Here is a 21,761-nt window from a genome sequence, read left to right on the forward strand (position 1 = left end):
GAAGTTAGGAGATAAATTAAAATGCTGGACCTCAAATGTAGTAATCACAGGATTACTCCCAGTTCCATATGCTACCGAGAGCAGGAATAAGAGGATAGACCAAATGAACACTTGGCTGAAGAGATGGTGTAGCCGGGAGGGATTCAGATTCTTGAGGCACTGGGACCGGTTCTGGGGAAGGTGGGACCTGTACAAACCAGACGGGCTACACCCAGGCAGAGCTGGTTCCAGTGTCCTTGTGGAGGCTTTTGCTAGTTCTGTTGGCAGGGGGATGGGATCTCAGAAGTAGGATCAGATAGGTCGATTCAGACCAGAAAAATGGAGGTAGAACATTAGCTAAGGACATTGTGATAGACATGGAGTTACAGGAGAAGCAAAGTTTACAAAGCGTCCAGCAAGGGAAGTTGATGGGGTTAAACTGTTTATACTTCAATGCAAGGAGTATTACAAACAAGGTAGACACATGACAGCAGAACGTCATTGCTATAATGGAGACCTGGCTAAAGCAGGGACAAAACTGGCAGCTTAATATCCCTGGTTATAGAATCTTCAGACACGATAGAGTAGGAGATAAAAAAAAGGAGGAGAATAGCACTAATGGTAAAAGAATTAATTCCAGTTGTGAGAAGGGATGATATACTAAATGGGTCAACAAACTAGGCTTTATGGATTGAGCTTAGAAATAAAAAAAGGGCAGTCACACTACTGGGAGTATACTAAAGACCCCAAATAGTGAAAAGGAGATAGAAGAACAAATATGTAGGCAAATTTCTGCTTGTAAGAACAAGAGGGCAATAATAGTAGGAGACTTCAACTATCCTATTATCAACTGGGATTCAAACAATATAAGGGGTACTGAGGGAGAAAAAATCATAATGTGTCCAGGAAAATTTTTTGAACCAATTAGTGACAAACCCAATGAGAGGAGATGCAATTCTAGACCTAGTCTTGGGGAACGAAGAGGGGCAAGTGGGTGAAGTGATAGTTGGCGACCATATCGGGGACAGTGATCACAATTCAGTTAGATTTAGCATTACCATGGAAGAGGACAGAGATGAGGCAGGAGTAAAAGTCTTGAACTGGGAGAAGGCAAATTTTGCAGAAATGAGAAGTGACTTGGCTGAGGTGGACTGGACAGCACGGCTGGAGGATAAAACAGTGGAAAACCAGTGGGAAACACTAAAAAGCGAGATCCTGATTGGACAAAGTAGACATGTCCCCTACAAAAATAAGAGTGGTACTGCCAAATCTAGACACCTCCCCTGGTTGTCTAGAGGGATACAGGGGAAGATCAAACAGAAAAAGAAAATATACGATAGGCACAAAGAACTAAGCACTGCAGATAGCCTAGACAAATTTAGGAAAAGCAGGGACAAAGTAGAAGAGGAAATAAGGAAATCAAAAAGAGGGCATGAAAAAAGATGAGCAAGTAAAGTTAAAGATAACCCAAAGATGTTTTACCAATACATTAATGCTAAAAGGTTAGTTAAAGAAAAAGTGGGACCTATCAGAGATGAAGATGGAAACTTCTGTGTAGGATGTGGGAAGGGTTTTGAATGAATATTTGGTCTCCGTATTTACAAAGGAAAGGGAGGATGTAGATACAGTGGTCCAGGAGGAACACTGTGAGATATTGGACAGGATAGTCATAAAGAGAGAGGAAGTACTCGAAGGGTTGAAATCCTTGGAAGTTGATAAGTCACCAGGTTCAGATGGATTGTTTCCGAGGCTGCTGAAGGAAGTCAGGGAGGAGATAGCAGATGCTCTGAGAATGATTTTCCAATCTTCACTAGATACAGGAGAGGTAACGGAGGACTGGAGAAATGCAAACGTAGTTCCATTGTTTAAAAAGGGATCGAAGGAAATGGCAAACAATTATAGGCCAGTTAGTCTTACATCGGTGGTGAGCAAATTAGTAGAATCAATCCTGAGAGATAAGATTAACTGTCATGTGGAAAGGCATGGACTAGTCAGGGATGGTCAGCATGGATTTGTTAAAGGAAGGTCTTGCCTCACAAATTTGATTGAGTTCTTTGAGGAAGTGACAAGAAGGGTTGATGAAGGTAGTGCAGTGGATGTTGTGTACATGGATTTTAGCAAGGCATTTGACAAGGTCCCACATGGCAGATTGGTTAGGAAAGTAAAAGCCCATGGGATTCAGGGTAATGTGGTAAACTGGATAGGAGGTTGGCTTTGTAACAGGAAACAAAGGGTAATGGTCGATGGATGCCCTTGCGAATGGAAAGTTGTCTCAAGTGGTGTCCCGCAGGGCTTGGTGTTGAGACCATTGCTGTTTGTGTTATATATTAATGATTTGGACATGAATGTGGGGGGCACGATTGGGAAATTTGCAGTTGACACAAAGATTGGCGAGTAGTGGATAGCGTAGAGAATAGCCATAATCTCCAAAACGATATAGATGGGCTGATGGAGTGTGTGGTAAAGTGGCAGATGGATTTTAACATAGAGAAGTGTGATGTCATGCATTAGCGAGGTCAAACAGTTACAGGGATTACACAATAAATGGGAATATACTAAGGGGGTAGATGAAGTGAGAGATCTTGGTGTACAAGTACACAGGTCCCTGAAGGCAGCAGTTCAAATAGACAAGGTTGTACAGAAGGCATATAGAATGCTCTCCTACATTGGCAGAGGTATAGAATATAAAAGTAAGGATATAACTTTGGAATTGTATAAAACACTGGTGAGGCCACAACTGGAGTATTGTGTGCAGTTCTGGTCACCACATTACAGGAAGAATGTAATAGCTCTGGAGAGAGTGCAGAAGAGGTTTACAAGAATGTTGCCAGGGTTAGAAAAGAGTAGCTACGAGGAGAGATTGGATAGGTTGGGGTTATTTTCCTTAGAACAAAGAAGGCTGAGAGGTGACTTGATTGAGGTGTATAAAATTATGAGGGGAATAGATAGAGTGGACAGGATAAAATTGTTTCCCTTGATGGAAAATTCTAGAACCAGGGGACATAAATTCAAGATAAGTGCAGAAGGTGTAGGGGGGACATGAGGAAGAACTTTTTTATGCAGAGGGTAGTGGGTGTCTGGAATTTGTTGCTCAAGTTGGTGTTAGAGTCGGAAACTCTAAACTCTTCATAAGTACCTGGATCCGCACCGAAAGTGCTGTAAACTGCAGGGCTATGGGCCGGGTGCAGGAAGGTGGGATTACAAAGGGCACCTGGGTGTTCTTGGGCTGGCATGGACAAGTTACAGCTGAATGGCCTCCTTCTGTGCTGTAAGTTTTCTATGGTTCTATGGATCATGTAACAGTGTCACATGAGAGGACATGTCAGAGAATTTTTGTTTTCTCTATTTTTAATATTTTTGACAGTAGAGCCACTGTCCCTAAGGCAGTACTTAGCCTCAGGAAGACGAGTGCGCTCTTTCATGCGCACGCAAGAAAGAGCGCACTCTCGTGTTTAGGGAACCCCCTGCCCACACAGGGAGCACATAGCGCTACCGTCACGCTGGGCAGGCACCGCACCCCCGATTGGAGGCGCACCAGTGTGCACCCACACATCAACTTCGCCCCCGACTGGGGGAAAATCCTGCCCAATGGATAGTTTTTGGGCTGGAGGAACGTTTGTAGTGGAGTTCCCCAGGGATCGGTATTGGGACCCTTGCTTTACCTGATATACATTAATGATCTAGACCTTGGTGTGCAAGGGACAATTTCAAAGTTTGTGGATGTTATGAAGCTTGGGAGTGTTGTAAACTGTGAGGAGAACAATGTAGAACTTCAAAAGGACATAGACAAGTTGGTGGAGTGGGCAGATGGGTGGCAGATGAAGTTCATTGCCTAGAAGTGTGAGATGATGCATTTTAGTAGGAAGAACATGGACGGACAATATAAAATAAGGGGTGAAACTTTGAAGGGAGTGCAGGAGCAGAAAGACCTGGGAGTATATGTGCATAGATCATTGAAGGTGGCAGGTCAGATGGAGAGATAAGTTAATAAAGCATATGGTATCCTGAGCTTTATTAATAGGGGTATACAGTACAAGAACAAGGAGGTTATTCTGAATTTAAATAAAACACTCAGACCTCAGCTGGAGTATTGTGTACAATTCTTGGTGCCACATTATAGGCAGGATGTGAACACATTGGAGAGAGTGCAGAAGAGGTTTACAAGAATGGTTCCAGGGATGAGAAACTTCAGCTATGCGGATAGATTGGAGAGGTTGGGACTGTTCTCCTTGGAAAGAAGAAGGCAAAGAGGAGATTTGATAGAGATGTTCAAAATCATGAGGGGGCTGGACAGAGTAGATAGGGAGAAGCTGTTCCTGCTTGTAAAAGGACCAAGAACAAGAGCACACAGATTTAAAGTGATTTGCAAAAGAAACAAATGTAAGGTGGGAAAAAACTTTTTCATACAACAAATGGTTTGGGTGTGGAATGTACTGCCAGGAAGTGTGGTAGAGGCAGGTTCAAATGAGGCATTCAAGAGGGCATTATATGATTATTTGAATAGAAACAATGTGCAGGGGCACGGGGAAAAGGTAGAGCAATGGCACTAGGTCATAATGCTCATTTGGAGAGCTGGTGCAGACATGATGGGCCGATTGGCATCCTTCGTGCTGTTAAAATTCTGTGACTCTTGAATTTGTGGTAAAGCTGTCAATTTGCCTAGCTTAAATCTTCTACTATGCCACACTAATCTAACTTCCTTGGGTGACTGAATAACACTAAGTAACTGGTCTGAATTTGTCCAGATCTGTAAAATATTCCTGAAAATGTCACATTCAAGTGAGCACTTTGTAGTAGAATTGGAGGGAAGAAAACTCATATGAGAAATTTTTGGGAAGCTTTTTGAAAATTGAAATAACAACCAGCTTTGAGTCTGTTAAACATCTAAATGGGGTATGACTGCTGTTAATACTGATGTGACCAATAGCTGTTTGTATTGGATGTGATGTGTGAACTGATCACATCACTACCTACTCAAGGGCAACTAGAGATGAGCAATAAATGCTGGCCCAGCCAGCGAAGCCCACATCCCGTGAATGAATAAAAAACACGTGTGTGTGTGTCTGTGTGTGTATTAATAGGCGATCTTTAACCACGTTGAAAGCTGTGCTTGACATGCACTAGAATGCCAGTGAGGTCAAGTGACGGACAGGCCACTAAGACCCTTCAGCCATTGTGCTGAGAGGCTGAAGACCGTGGAAAACCCCTTGGGCTATATGTTTGACGTATAATGAACATTGAAATTTTGTTTGTTCCTTCAAGGGATGTGGGCTTCACTGGCTGGGCCAGCATTTATTGCCCATCCCTAGTTGCCCTTGAGAAGGTGGTGTTGAGCTGCCTTCTTGAACCGCTGAAGTCCATGTGGTACAGGCACACCCATAGTGCTGTTAGGGAGAGAGTTCCAGGATTTTGACCTAGCGACGGTGAAGGAATGACGATATATTTCCAAGTCAGGGTGGTGAGTGACTTGGAGGGGAACGTCCAGATGGTGGGTTCCCATCTGTCTGCTGCCCTTGTTCTTCTATATGGTAGTGGTCATGGGTTTGGAAGGTGCTGTCCAAGGAGCCTTGGTGAATTCCTGCGGTGCACTTTGTAGATGGTACACACTGCTGCTACAGTGCGTCGGTGGTGGAGGTAGTGAATGTTTGTGGATGTGGCGCCAGTCAAGCAGTCTGCTTTATCCTGGATGGTGTCAAGCTTCTTGAGGGTTGTGGGAGCTGCACACACCCAGGCAAGTGGGGAGTATTCCATCACACTCATGATTTGTGCCTTGTAGATGGTGGACAGGCTTTGGGGAGTCAGGAGGTGAGTTTCTCGTCGAAGGATTCCTAGCCTCTGACCTGCTCTTGTAGCCACAGTATTTATATGGCTAGTTCAGTTCAGTTTTTGGTCAATGGTAACCCCCAGGATAATGATAGTTTGGGATTCAGTGATGGTAATGCCATTGAACGTGAAGGGGCGATAGTTAGATTCTCCCTTGTCGGAGATGGTCATTGCCTGGCAGTTGTATGGCATGAATTTTACTTGCCACTTGTCAGCCCAAGCCTGGATATTGTCCAGGCCTTGCTGCATTTGGACATGGGCTGCTTCCGTATCTGAGGAGTCACGAATGGTACTGAACATTGTGCAATCATCATCGAACATCCCCACTTCTAACCTTATGATGGAAGGAAGGTTATTAGTGAAGCAGCTGAAGATGGTTGGGCTGAGGACACTATCCTGAGGAACTCCTGTGGTGATGTCCTGGAACTGAAATGACTGACCTCCAACAACCACAAATATCTTGTTTGTGCTTGGTATGACTCCAACCAGCGGAGAGTTTTCCCCTTGATTCCCATTGGCTCCAGTTTTGCTAGGGCTCCTTGATGCCACACCCGGTCAAATGCAGCCTTGATGTTAAGGGCAGTCACTTTCACCACATCTCTGAATTTCAGCTTTTTTGTCCATGTTTGAGGTCAGGAGCTGAGTGGCCCTGGTGGAACCCAAATTGGCCGTCAGTGAGCAGATTATTGCTAAGCAAGTGCCGCTTGATAGCCCTGTTGATGACACCTTCCATCACTTTACTGATGATTGAGAGTAGACTAATGGGCCGGTAATTGACCAGGTTGGACTTGTCCTGCTTTTTGTCTACATGACATACCTGGGAAATTTTCCACATAGCCGGGTAGATGCCAGTGTTATAGCTGTACTGGAACAGCTTGGCTAGGGCGTGGCAAGTTCTGGAGCACAAGTCTTCAGTACTTTTGCCGGAATATTGTCAGGGCCCATAGCCTTTGCAGTATCCAGTGCCTTCAGCCATTTCTTGATATAACGTGGAGTGAATTGAATCGGCTGAAGACTGGCACCTGTGATGGTGGGGACCTCTGGAGGAGGCCAAGATGGATCATCCACTCGGCACTTCTGGCTGAAGACTGTAGCAAATGCTTCAGCCTTATCCTTTGCACTGAGTGCTGGGCTTCATTTGAGTATAGTTGTAAATGTAGAGAATAACATACTGTATCGGAAGAAACTGATTTGTTTTGCACTTTGTATAATGTCAACTTTGAATGGTCATGTAACATACTTTTATAAATAAAGTATATTTTTGGAAAAAAAGCCACATCAATGAAATATTCCCAAGTTGTTACTCAAAGTAAATACCTGTTTTCTTAAAAGCTTTATTAAAACACTGTTTACATGCAGCACTTCTGTAATATGGATATTACTTAGTGTTATAATTTAGATGGGGGTGTATGTGATGACTAATCCATTTGAAAACCATTCCTTCAACTAAATAAATTGAGGTCCACTGTGCTATTGATCAGATCTGCATGGATTTTTAATGTGAAACTTCAGGCAGCCCTTAATCGGTTTCATTTTCTCTGAATTGTTTGCGCTTTGCAGAATCACAGAATTACAGAATCACACAGTGCAGAAGAGGCCCTTCAGCCCATCAAGTCTGCACCGACACGTAAGAAACACCTGACCTACCTACCTAATCCCATTTACCAGCACTTGGCCCGTAGCCTTGAATGTTATGACGTGCCAAATGCTCATCTAGCTCCTTTTTAAAGGATGTGAGGCAATCTGCCTCCACCACCCTCCCAGGTACTGCATTCCAGGCCGTCACCACCCTCTTCGTAAAAAGGTTTTTCCTCACATCCGCCCCTAAACCTCCTGCCCCTCACCTTGAATTTATGTCCTCTTGTGACTGACCCTTCAACTAAGGGGAACAGCTGCTCCCTATCCATCCTGTCCATGCCCCTCATAATCTTGTACACCTTGATCAGGTCACCCCTCAGTCTTCCCTGCTCCAACGAAAACAACCCAAGTCTATCCAACCTCTCTTCATAACTTAAATGTTTCATCCCAGGCAACATCCTGGTGAATCTCTTCTGAACCCCTTCCAGTGCAATCACATCCTTCCTATAATGTGACGGCCAGAACTGCACACAGTACTCCAGCTGTGGCCTCACCAAGGTTCTATACAACTTCAACATGACCTCCCTACTTTTGTAATCTATGCCTCAATTGCTAAAGGCAAGTGTCCCATGTGCCTTTTTCACCACCCCACTAACATGCCTCTCTGCCTTCAGAGATCTATGGACACACACACCAAGGTCTCTTTGTCCCTCATAACTTCCTAGTGTCATGCCGTTGATTGAATACTTCCTTGTCAAATTACTCCTTCCACCTCACACTTTTCAGGGTTAAATTCCATCTGCCACTTATGCTGGAAGGTTAGTAAACCATTTGCAATATTAGATTTATAGGTGTGCATGTTTCCATGATTATTTAATGAGGCACAAAGACCTAATATTTATTAGACTGGGAGTTGGGTCTGATAGGAAAAGCTATTTCTGGAAATAACTGTTTTTCGCAATCTGTAGGCTTTCCAGCTCCGTTGACTTCTGTTTTTCAAGTTCAGTGTAATTGATACTGAATCACTGACCCAGAGATTTCCTTGTAGAGCACTTTGATTTCTTCAGTTTTGCATATCACTATTGTAATTTTTTTTCCTCAGAGATCAGGTCATTAGTTCCTATGCCATTAATATTTTACGGATTACAATATGTTTACATTTTTAACAATTCTGCATCTGCTTTTCAGGTTTTCTATGTTTGAAATGTTTTTTAAAAAAGTAATTCATGATTTATTTACCAAATTTCTTAATTTTTAAGAGTTTGTCTCTTGATTTATGAGATGGTGGGGTTGGCATTACTGTGAATGTAATGGCGTGAAACCATGAGCAAAGCTAGATACTAAAGTACAGCAGGACACAAACTTTGTGAATGAAAGGGAATAGCATTTGCGGATGCCCCATCCTCAGGTGGCTCTCTAGAGATGTCGCAAGATCAGGCTTCAAGGAATAGTTCCAGAGTTGGCCAACCTAGAGTAAAAACAGAAAATGCTGGAAATAGTAGGTTTGAATAGTTATATTTGTCTCGAAACATTAACTCTGTTTCTCATTCCACAGATGCTGTCAGACCTCATTCGCTTTGTTTTTATTTGATTCCCAGCATCTGCAGTATTTTATGTGCATTTCAGTGGCCAACCTATATGGCATCTATATGCTATATAAGTGGAAGTTATTGTTGTTCAGATTATGCCACAAGATGTTCTTCTTGAAAAATAACGCGAGAACCAGTTTGTAAAATCTGCTGTTCTTGCTAATAATTCTTAACTCTGTAAGGACCGCTCTCGTTTCTGTTTTGTTTATATTCTCCTGGTCTCCCCTCCCCTGTAAACTGCTGTAAACTGTCAGCGGCCTCCGCTGGAAAACTGTCGGAAAGTGTAGCCGGACGATGCCGGCCCTGGCGGACTCGCTTTACAACAGTGGCGAAAATGGCGGATGAACGGGTGATAGAGCGGAGTGTTGGCGGAGAGCTGGGGACAAGGGGCGTCCCGGAGCCCGAGCAGGTGGTTAGGGTGAGTCCAGGGAGACAAACCTGCTGCATCACTGCGGGGGTTTTATTCTCCTGGTCGGAAATATTCTGTCAGGATCAACATCGGGAGCCGGCCGGTACCGGTTTGGGGGTAGCCGAGGTGGGGTGGGAGCGGTATCGGGGCCTTGTTCACCGTCTCTTGGAGCCCGCTAATGTCCTTAAGGCTACTGGAAGATCGTCAGCCTGCATTAGAGTTGAAGTTGGGGGAAATGTTGACTCTTCTACAAGAAACCAGCGAACGTTTTCTTCAGTTCTTGCTTTTTTTAGGCCAGAGTCTCATGGTTCGCCCGAGTTTGTTTATACATTGAACCCAAGAAATCCAATCTGTTGTTGTGCTCAGCCCCAGTTGGTGTGTGCCTTCTTATGTCCTTGCCTCTGTCCTGTAAACTGTGTGACTTTCTTTAAATCAACTAAGTGGTGGTGGAATCTTGATAAGGAAAGCTACAAATATTTTCGAAATTTAAGCTAATATACAGACCTTTCAAGTTAATGTGACTGAATAGCGTTTTCTTTACTTAAAATCCCAGATCTTTCGAAAGGGAGTGGTCTAGCATAATCTTTTTCTTCAAAATTACAAGGAAGCTCTTTAAAATTACTGCTAAAATTGAAGCCGATTTATTAAATTTTTAGAAAGTGAAATGGTTCAGATATTTTAGTTTCATTTGAGTAATCTGAACTGGCAAGCTTTATTCTATGAAATTCATCCTTAATGTTTGTGGAGATCATCCAAACTCAGTTCCTCATAACCTATATCACACCAAGTCCTATTCACCCATCAATCCTGTGTTCACTGATATACATGAACTTCTGATTTGGCAATGCCTCTATTTCAAAATTCTCACCTGTGTTTTAAAAATGGCCTCAAACCCTCTGAGAGCCCAGTGATCCTTCCATTATGCTCTCTTGTTGATCCTTGATTTTAATCGCTTCACCATTGGTGGCTGTACTTCCAGCTGCCAAAGCCATAAAATCTGGAATTTCCCCCTTAAACATCTCCACATCTCTCTCTTCCCCTCCATGTTGTCCTTTAAGTAACTCCTTAAAGTCTACTTCTTTAACCAATCTGTCCTAATATCTCATGAAATGGTTGTGCCAAATTTTGATTGATTATGCTCCTGTGAAGGACACTGGGATATTTTACTATGTTAAAGGTGCAATATTAATGCAGATTTTTTTTGTTTATACCTTAAGTAGATCTGCTGTATACTTGTGAACTGCAGGTGAAGGTGACCTGTTTCTGTGTTGGGAACTAACCGGTGCAGAGATTCATCAAAGAGAATGTGGGCAGTATTTAGGTTTTGTTGCACTTAAGCAAATAAAACAGCAATGGAAGGAGACTGTTTCAATCACCCTGTGCATGTATCCTCTTATTGCACCCATTTTCCCTTTGCCTCAACATTGATGTCCATATTTACCTATAGCTCATTGGCTCAGTTACTAGTCCATTATTTTATGCTTCCAAAGAAATGCATGAATCCTGGGTGATTTTACCTCTCTCTTGGCTCTACTACACGGCTGATGATGCCTGTTATGCCCCTATGGCCATGTTGTTTAAAATCAGCTAATTTAGCCCAGACTGTGAATTGATACGAACAAACAAACATACGAATTAGGAGTAGGTCACATGGCCCCTTGAGCCTGCTCTGCCATTCAATAAGATCATGGCTGATCTAAATGTAACCTCAACCCCACATTCCTGCCTACACCCGATAATCTTTCACCCCCTTGTTAATCAAGAACCTATCTAGCTCTGTCTTAAAAATATTCAAAGACTCTGCTCCGACTGCCTTTTGAGGAAGAGAGTCCCAACGACACAACCCTCAGAGAAAAAATTTCTCCTGTCTGTTTTAAATGAGCGACCCCTTATTTTTAAATAGTGACCCCAGTTCAAGATTTTCCCACAAGAGGAAACATCCTCTCCACATCCACCCTGTCAAGACCTCTCAGGATCTTTTAAAGGTTTCAACCAAGTCATCTCTTACTCTTCTAAATTCCAGTGGATACAAGCCTAACCTGTCTAGCCTTTCCTCATAAGACAACCTGCTCATTCCTAGTCTTATTCTAGTAAACCTTCTCTGAACTGCTTCTAACACATTTACATCTTTCTTTAAATAAGGAGACCAGCACTGTACACAGTACTCCAGATGTGGCCTCACCAATGCCTTGTACAACTGAATCATAACCTCTCTCCTCATCCTGAAACTTTACCCGTAGCATGGCTCAGTTTCACTCTGGAAGGTGCATTTATAATCATTTAAGAAAAAATGAGTACGGCCTTTTCTATACTCTTCAAATTAACCTTTATAAAACTTTGAATGTTTATGATATAAAATATTTTCAGTAACCAACAATTAAGTGTTTTTGCCAAAGTTCTGTCAGCTGGACTAGAAAAGTCCAAAAATGGTCAGGGATCCTTTAAAGAACAACTCGAGGCAAAATCAGTGTTAGCCAGTAAACGCTCTGAAGAATTCTTATCTGATCTAACAAGAGTACAAGGCAATGGTTTTGATAGCTTGCTATACATGAGATGGGTTGAGAATAGTTAGCAGGACTGGCCTATTATATCTTCATAGTTTGCTGATCTTCTATAAAATGCAGTTAACTGAAGCCAGTTAAAATCATTTGGTATAATAGTGCCTCAGTTGTATGGTTTTGTTGAAGAGTTTTCTGTCTTGTCACGAAAGCTCCCCCCTCTGTCTGGATTTAAACTTAGCACAAACACATTGGAGTTTGCTTTTAGGGGCATTGTTCAGGTGACGTTCATACACCTGCTCGAACTGTTGCTGTCTTTCAAAAGAGGATGTTGAATTATTAGAGGTAGATTATATTGTGATCAGCTTACTAAATACAATTACACCAAATACATATTCATCGTTGAATTTGAATGCAGAACGAGTTAGCAAATTATTTTCCTTCCACAACAGTATGTATAGTTATTGTTTTCTCCAAATGAGAGTGCATTTCCAAAATAAACAGATTCATTGCTCGCATCTGGAGAAGAGGTAGCAGAGGGTGACGTCACTAAGTGGCAGCCTATTCTTTACCTCAGAAGCAAATATTCAGTTAAACAGGTTAGCTGGCCTTTTGCATGCTTCCCTTCCAAAATCCACACACTCTATGACCTATCATGGACTATGCCCACATATTTAATCTTCTAAAAGAGGCACCTGCAGATAAACAAGAGATGGAAATATGTGACCCCGCCCCCTGCCGCCTAACCTTTGAACGGTTGCTGTAGTATAATTGTTATTGGAGTGGTAATCCAGAAGCCTGGACTAAAATTCAGCTGTTCTCCTTCACCAGACTCTGCACCATACTCATAATTATGTAGTTGTGACAAAATTGTAGATAAATCAACATTTATCATTCAAACTATAGATGCTAAGAAAGAGGGCAATAATATTAGGAATGATTCAAAAAAAAATTCCACGCTCATGGTGAGTTGGCTCATCGATTTTTAAGTTTTAAACAGTGACATGGATAATGTATTATTTCAGAAGCAAAATACTATAGATTTTGGAAATCTGAAATAAAGAAAAATGCTGGAAATATTCAATGACAGATGCTGTCAGACCTGCCAAGTAATTCAAACATTTTCTGTTCATAATGTACTACTTCACAATGGCAGAACACAAAGGCCATAAAGTCACTGACCTAAGCCTGAGAGTGTTTGTGCGGCCTGGTAATGGAACTTTGTGGATGAGTCATAGAGGTCTCCAGCACAGAGAAAGGCCCTTTGGTCCATCGAGTCTGCGCCAGTCAAACAAGTACCTGACTATTATAATCCCATTTTCCAGCACTCGGCCCATAGCCTTGTTTGCCATGGCATCGCAAGTGCGCATCCAAACACTTCTTAGTGGGAATGTGCTAGTCAGTTTCAGGCTGCAGGTTTGAAGCATTCAGCATTTTCAGACTGTCTTGCATTGGGTAATGGTGTGATGTGTAGAGTATGATATTTCCATGTTTTGAATGAACTTGCCACATTATTAGATTTGAGGGGCAATCTGTGGAGTTTTTGTTTTGGTGATTTAGGGTAACTGGTGTCAGTCTGTTGATCTGTGTCAAAGAAGGAACATACCATCTAAGTATACAGCAGGAAATAATACATAAACCCAAGTATGAAAAGATTGTTGACCTTAAACTGAATTTAGAATCATGCGGTAGAGAAAGAGGACATTTGACCCCATTGTGCTGTGCCAGCCCTTTGAAAGAGTTATCCAATTAGTTTCACTCCCCTGCTCTTTCTCCGTAACCCTGCAATTTTTTTTCCTTTTTTAAGTACTTATGTAATTTGCTTTTGAAGTTATTATTGAATCTACTCCTAGTACCCTTTCAGACAGCGCATCACAGATCATCATAACTCATGTAAAAAAAAAATTGGAATCAGGAAATATAAAAGGAGGCTATTTGCCCCATTGTGCCTGTGCCAGCACTTTGGGGGTGATGTGACAAAGATTACCTGAAGTACCAGCCCCACAGATATATTAACATTGCTGAATTCCCTCCAAAAATGTTTCATCAAAATTTATGAATAAAAACACTTACTCTTCAATGTTATGTTTAGCAATCGTAGACTAGTGCTAAATGTTATTACTTGGTCCAGGAGTTAATTAAATTATGGACTTTTTAATCGTAATTGCTTTTAATAGCTGATTGTGTGGTACATTTAAAATATCCACTGGTACTTCCATGCTTGGCCATGCAAGTGGATTCAGGGAGGATTTGTGTAATAACTTAATTCTATGAAGAAGATAGATTAAAATTGCCTGTGATTAAAGTTTTTGTTTTCAAAAAACACAAGTAAAAGCTAATTGCGTTCTAAGAAAAAGACTTGCATTTATCCGGTGCCATTTATGACCACAGGGTGCGCCAAAACACTTCACAGCCAATAGTACATTTGTAATGTAGTCAAGTTGTAATTTTGGGAGACGCGCAGCCAATTTATGCACAGCATGGTCCCACAAGCAGCGATGAAATAATGTGTTTTAGTAATAAAAACAAAAAAACTGCGGATGCTGGAAATCCAAAACAAAAACAGAATTACCTGGAAAAACTCAGCAGGTCTGGCAGCATCGGCGGAGAAGAAAAGAGTTGACGTTTCGAGTCCTCAAAGTTCTGTCGAAGGGTCATGAGGACTCGAAACGTCAACTCTTTTCTTCTCCGCCGATGCTGCCAGACCTGCTGAGTTTTTCCAGGTAATTCTGTTTTTGTTTTGTGTTTTAGTAATGCTGGTTGAGAAATAAAGATTGGTCGGAACACTGGGGAAAACTTCCCTACACATCTTCGAATCGAACCTTGGAATCTTCTACAACTACCTGAAAGGGTAGATAGAGCCTCAATTTGAGCATCTCATCTGAGCATGGTATCTCTGATAGTGCAGTATTCCCTTACTATTGCATTGGATTACGTGCTCAAATCTCAGGGCGTGAACCCCAGACTTCTGACTCAGAGGTGAGAGGACCATTGGGTTACATCTGATACCTGTTTTTGTAATCCATCTAATAATGGAATCACAAGCTTTACCTGTCAATTTTTAAAAACTTTCAATCACTCAGTGCAATGGACACAAATACCAGACTTATGCAGTGGTTAGAATTAATAATTGTCTCTACATCTTCGCTATTTCGGTGTTCATTGCTAAATAATGGTTATGTTTAGGGTGAAAGGTCATCATTGTGATTTGTGTTTCTATTTTAGCCCAGCTGTCACCCAGTTACTTACAGGGATTCCTTCCTTGGGAATGAGATTCAGGTCACAGCAAAATTGCATGTGCTCATTCATAAAGGCAAATAACTAGACAATTAAAATGCACCTCATCTGGTACAGAATCTGTTTTCTTTCTGTGATATTATATGGCCCTGCTTCCTCTTTCCCCCTTTACATTCTTTGGTGAGAGAGGGGAGTGTGGGAGCAAGCCCTCTCCCTTGATGCTTCACCATACTGTTAATCTGTCGCACAGTGTACTGTGAGCTACAGTCCTTTTTCTCCCAAAAACTTAGTACTTTGTGTACCAAAGAAACAGGATGTCTTAAAAATATCATATTTTGGAGAGATTTCAGAAAGAACTTTAAGCTTGGTCACAAATTCACATTTGTCTTCTGATCCAAATCACTGTATGCAATAGTAATTAAAATGCTCTTTACTATTGCTTTGGAAGCAACCTGTCTTAGGAATAGCAAACATAATTATGAGCAAATTCAACCTATGGCTACCCTCACCCCCTCCAAGATTTGTAATCAGCTGTTCAGTACTATAGTGAGGTTTTCCCATGAAATATGAGGAATGGATCATTTTGGATGAAAGCTTGAGGTTTTCTTTAACTGGAGCGTTTATCTCAGAAACGTGGGCTCTGGTCCAAGCCAGACTGATGAGATGAAAATAACTCTTTCTGATTGCTGGAAGGATTATACAGAGGTTAAAGGTAGCATGGAAATAAACCAAGGAAAGGGTGTGAAGATGTGTGCAAATTGCCTCAAAAAACAGCACTTGTGGAAGATTTAGTCTGTGGGTCAGAAGAAAAAGATTCTTGATCTTTAAAATTAGCTGGTCTACCCTAATTTGTTTTCCTAAAGCTGCTTATTTGCATAAAAGGAAGTGAAATATTGTAGTAATTGTTGAGAGGAAATTTTGAAAGATTCCCAGAGGTGAGTACAAAGTTCAGTGTCTTTGGTAACTGAGCAGCATAAACAGTACAGCAGTGTACTAGTTATGTTACAGGACTAGTAATCCAGGAAGTTGGATCAATAATCCGGAGAACATGTTCAAATTCCACTGTGGCAGTTTGAGAATCTGAATTTGCTTTCAGAAAATTTGAAAATTAAAAAGTTGATATCAGTAAAAGTGATCATGAAGCTGTTAGGTTATTGTAATTAAGAAAATCCCATTGGTTTACTGATGCCTTTAGGGAATGAAATCTGCCTCCTTACCTGGTCTGTCTTGTATTTTGTTATGATCTTCGTACAGACTGATATCATTTCAGCTATTAACTGGAAGTTATGACAAATTTCACATTTTAAGACTTTTACAATAACAAAAGACCAAAAACACTATGGACTGAAGTACTGTCTTTGTAAGCAACTTACACTTTAAACCACAAAACAGAACATTCCCCTTTTTCTTTTAGCACAGCTGAAAACACACTTCACAGATACATTTTACTCTGTCCTTTAAGTAGAAATTCAGTTCTCCCAAGGTTTTAGCCCTGTACTTTTCCTTTCTCCGCTTGCCAACTTTTATTCTCAAAACTGTCTTTCACAGTGACCTTTTTTTTAACCAGAGATTCTTCCTCTAGTGCAAGCTAGGCGAATCTTCCAGCCTGTTTTTTTAAACTCCACATATATTCAGCCTCTCCGATCTGAGCGCAAGCTCCCACCCCATTACTGTGTGGTGAACCACAGTGTCTTGCTGCCTATAGTTGCTATCCCTCTCCCAGATTCTGGCAAATTAACCTTGTCTGTGAGTTTTCAATAGTGTCTTAGATCCTCAAAACTCATCTCTAGTGCAACGTGAATCACATGGGTCTTGTATCAAAGTAGGAATATTGATTACCTATCTTTGAGACCCTAATCCTCTTTCAACTTGGGGAAGTAGATGGACAGTTTGAAGCAGAATTGTTTACAACCTAACATTCTCCTATTTCTAGTATTCTCAACACTTTTCTGGAGCTTTGGTGACTCACAGTCACTGCCCTTTGAAGGTGGCTGAGCAAGACACTCAGTTGTATTAAACTGTTACAATGGTTCATGAAGATGGTTCACCACAACTTTCTCAGGGCAACTAGAGATGGCTGTAAATGCTGTCCTTACCAGTGACATCCAAATAAAGGAAAAAGTAGTAATGAATTCCCTGTTTATGGCAGCTGGTGTTCACAGTTACAGTACATGCACCAAAATAGGGCATTAATATGTTTTAGAACTGTAGGAAGGAAAGTCCCAGTGCTGATAGAATATTACAAAACAAGAAATGATGTGGTCCCTATATCTGCTCTGTGGTATTCAGTCATTCTTGTCTGGTTGCGATGTGATTTGCTGAACTTGTGGGTTTTTAAGTAAGATATCTGCTATTGTGAGCCTCCTATCACAGAGTGCAAAAGAAACCTTGCTGCAACGGGGTTGTCAAATGCTTATAGACTGTAAGTGCTTAAACCACAATTGGCTAAACTATTTTTGTTTTTTCTGAAACTTCTGCTAAGAGATAGTCAACAGTTCAGCCAGGAACCCAACTTAAGTATTGCTGAAGAAAAGAGACAAACTGTTGAAGCTTTTTGTCTTGCACTCATTAGGACAGATTCACAAGAATAACAAATTTCAAAGGGAACAACAATAATTATACTGCAAGAGAAGAGGGTGCTGATTGGCTGGCAAGTGGTCTCTGATTGGTAGAGGTGTTGTTATGGCAAATGCACTAGGGAAACTACCAAGCTTTTGTTTAATTTCAAACCAGGCAGGTTTACACTGCCAAGGCATTGCCATGGAAAATGAACCAGAGAATGGCTGTTCCCCAAGCTTTTGTTTAGTTGAAAAGTTAAAATTATTGTTCCTTTGAAATTTGGTATTCTTGCGAATCTACCCTGATGAGTGCAAGACAAAAAGTGTTGACAGCATGTCTTTTTTTTTCAGCAATGCACAATTTTATGTTCTGCTAAAGGACTATTTGAACCCAACGTAGTGATTTCTAGTCAACCCCATTCATGATTGCTAGGAAGAAATAATACTTGCTTATGGTTGAATTATGTACCACAGATTGTCCTGGGAGACCATTGGAGTCAAGATTTCACAGCACTTCCATTTTCTTATCTCAGCGAAGATATTCAAGTGTTCTGCTGTTAGGTGCCACTAATGCAAAGTTTTCTAAGTGGAACACATTCCTACAGTAGCAGTAAATTGTTTTGCAATCTAAGTATGGGATGCACCACACACCTTCTGGACATTTAAGTTCTTAGCTTTTCAGTTCCTTTATCAGATCCTCTGACTGAAGGTCATTGACCTGAGACATTAACCCTATCTTTCTCCACATGCTGCCTGATCTGTTGAGCGTTTCAAGCATTTTCTGTTTGTGTATGTGTATATTTTAAAGGAATTGCCTCTTGTATGTGGCCTGTTTGTTCCATGTGCGGTAAGTTCTGGACTGCTACACAGCTGTGCTCCCGTGTAGCTTTAGAGGAAACATTGGTCGTAGGTGGTCTGGAGTGATAAGTTCAATGTGATAATGCAAAACAGTAACTGAGTTATTTGGTACAGCAGGTAAAAGTGGGAAGTTTTGGTTGTAACTGACATTTACTTTTCTTCACACAGAATTGGCAGGAAGGAGTTGATTTGTGTTTGGGGATATATCAACACCTGAAGGACTATGTACCTCCGGTGCATTGCTCGGGATCAGAAGTCAAGCCACCTGAGGATGAGCAGGCCTATCAAACATTACTTCAAACCTTGGAGTGGTTTCTGTTCGGAGAAACCCCAGCAGATGGCTTTGCAAAACTGGAACAAAACAATAGTTCTTCACAGCTCTGTGGTCGAGTTTTCAAAGGGGGAGAAACAACGTATTCCTGTCGGTGAGATGTGTAAATTGAGCGCATTATTTTGCTCCTGGCCACTTCTCTTGCTGCTTTGTAAATGGCTTTAACCCTCTTGTAACCAACTATCTTTTGCTTGTTTTCCACTGAATTCAAAGACAACTGAAATACTGTTACTTTCTTCAAAAGAAACCAGGGCAAGGAAAGAACTTGCTTTTATAGTGCACCTTTTACTATCACAAAGCACTTTATATCCAGTGAAGTGCATTTAAAGTGAAATCACTGTTATGATATAGGGAAACACGACAGTCAATTTGCACACAGCAAGCTCCCACAAACAGCAATATCATAATGACCAGGTAAACTGTTTTTATTCTTGTTGATTGAGGGATAAATATTGGTTAGGACACCAGGGAGAACTTCCCTGCTTTTCAAATAGCACGATGTGATATGCTCACATGAGAGGATGTCCAAAAGGTGACACCTTTGACACTGCTACAGATAGCTATAAACTTGAAGAGTCTTTAAGACTTGGATTTAGTAGTTGGTTTGGAGTACTTTCTCATTGTGAAGCCTTGCTGCATTTCATAGCATGCTGTAGCATACTTCATGAATAACATGTCTCTCTTGAATGCCATCAGGGTCATAATCCCATAATTCAAGAAAATCTGTTTCTCAAATGTAAACATGTTGCCAACCAATCTCATTGCATCGTATGAAGACAACATCTATACAGATGATTTGCCACCTTATCAAAGCTTTCTGTTCTTAATCTGAGTTAAAGTGATAGCACTCTTATTTTCGACTCAGAAAGTCATGGGTTCAATTCCAATTCCAGGACACAAACAAATAATCCAGGCTGCTATTTCAATGCTGTGCGAACAAACAAAACTTGCATTTATGTAGTGTTTTTCATGATCTCAGAATGTCCCACATAGTTTTGCAACTATTTTGTGCAGTGCAAGATCCCACAAATGCCAATGAGGTAATAAGAATGTAATTTTTATTTTTATTACAAGATGTGGGCATTGCTGGCAAGGCCAGCCTTTATTGCCCATACCTATATAACGAATTGTCTGCTAGGTCACTTCAGAAGTCAGTTAAGAGTCAAACACATTGTGGGTCTGGAGTCACATTAGGGCCAGACCAGATAAAATCCTTCCCTGAAGAATATTGGCGAATGTGATAGGTTTTTTGACAATTTCATTTTTGTAGGTTCATTGTCGCAATACTGATTCCAACTTCTTATTTTGTTTTGTTCCAGCTTAATTTAATTAATTGCATTTAATTTCCCCAGTTGCCATTATGGGATATGAACTACGGTCTTCAGATCATTGGTCCAGTAACATAATCACTGAGGGATAAATATTGGTCATGACACCAGGGAGAACTCACCTGTTCTGCTTTGAATAGTATGATAGGATCTTTTACGTCCATCTGAGAGAATAACTAGTGTGTCAGTTTAAGGTTTAACTGTGGAGAGGTGGGGCAGAGCACAGTGAAAGCCACCAACTAAATAATTTAAATTGAAATAACAGTTTCTCTTCCCTCTCTCTAAATTCCATACATCATTTATTCCTTCCCTCCTAGTCCATTCCAGTGCAGTGCAAGCAAGCAGTCAGTTGCGGTCTCTGCCTTTCTTACAACATGTACACATGACAAAGAGCAGGACTTCTCTTCCATACGTTCATTTACAGACTTGTAGTTCTGAAGGAGTGCTGTACTGTCAATAATGACTCCACTTCAAAATTATTTCTTTGGCTGTAAAGTACTTTGGGACATGCTAAGATCATGAAAGATGCTATATAATGCACACTTGTTCTTTCTAACACTTGGCTTTCATTCAGCGTGTCTCCACAGTTATGCAGCCAGGACTGGGACCTCAACAATGTGAGTACTAAGTTGTGTGCCATCAGCACTGTTACACAACTAGCTGTGTCAACTGTACAGCATCTTGTTACTCCATAGTAGTGAATGCTACCTGCAGAAGGCAATGGCAAATCACTGCAGTATCTTGCCAAGCATAACCATGGTCGTCAATGCTTTCTCATGACATGGTAGCTGAAGAGAGAGAGAGTGTGTTAACAGTTTTTTTTGTTGCAAATGTCTAAGCTTGCTTTTTGTGAGTTGTGTGAGTGGTGAGTTCAAGAGTACCAGGCTCCCAGTTGAGGAAGTGTAACTATGTTGTGACTTGCACGGGAGGAAAGAGGCATTGATGTAACCTGTTTGGATTGTTTTTCCTGTCTCATTTCAAAAAGGGGCATTGCACTTTGTTGTTTAAACATGTGGAAAATTAATTCAAGCAAAATAATTTTGGTTTTTCATATCAATAAGGCAAGAACTCTGATTTTCCATGTTTAGTCTGCAGCTTGATATTCAGCAGTAGTCAAGATCGAAACCACTAACAATTTTCAGCAGGTACCAGAGTCTAAGGCATATGATAATGTATGATAGGGATGGTAAATGGAAGCCTACACTAAATGAACTGAAAAATGAAAATGGCCATATTGCATGCTTCAAATTATATCGTTGGCTGGAGGGTGCAAGGCAGAAATTGAGAGAAATGTTGAATTGTCGACCTATGAGAAGGTGCAGAAGAAATTTCCTAGAACGGTACCAGAGATGAGGGACTTCAGTATGTGGAGATACCAGAAGTGAAGGAAGGGTTGTTTTCAAGAAAGCTAAGGGAAGATGTAATAGAGATACTCAAAATTATGAGGGGTTTTAATAGAACAGATGGGGAGAAAATGCTTATACTGGTAGAAGAGTTGGTAATCAGAGGACCCTGATTTAAGATAATTGGCAAAAAATCCAAGAAGATGAGTTTTTTTATGCAACATGTACTG

The 21,761-nt window shown here is 41.1% G+C and overlaps 1 protein-coding gene across 4 annotated transcripts in view; it reads left to right on the plus strand.

The window, feature by feature from the left end:
• The first annotated feature begins 9,244 nt into the window (after positions 1-9,244).
• The window catches only part of ubr1 (ubiquitin protein ligase E3 component n-recognin 1), a 197,207-nt gene continuing 184,690 nt past the window's right edge, over positions 9,245-21,761 (plus strand). For 3 of the 4 annotated variants that reach the window (XM_041214122.1, XM_041214124.1, XM_041214126.1), the window contains exons 1-2: positions 9,245-9,387; positions 18,698-18,954. In XM_041214122.1, the coding sequence (XP_041070056.1) occupies positions 9,304-9,387; positions 18,698-18,954 (341 nt within the window). In that variant the 5' untranslated portion in view covers positions 9,245-9,303. Of the gene's footprint in view, positions 9,388-18,697; positions 18,955-21,761 lie in introns of those variants that run through there. The other variant, XM_041214125.1, reaches the window with a different exon arrangement.

Source organism: Carcharodon carcharias, chromosome 20 (assembly GCF_017639515.1).
Source record: "Carcharodon carcharias isolate sCarCar2 chromosome 20, sCarCar2.pri, whole genome shotgun sequence".
NCBI lineage: Eukaryota > Metazoa > Chordata > Chondrichthyes > Lamniformes > Lamnidae > Carcharodon > Carcharodon carcharias.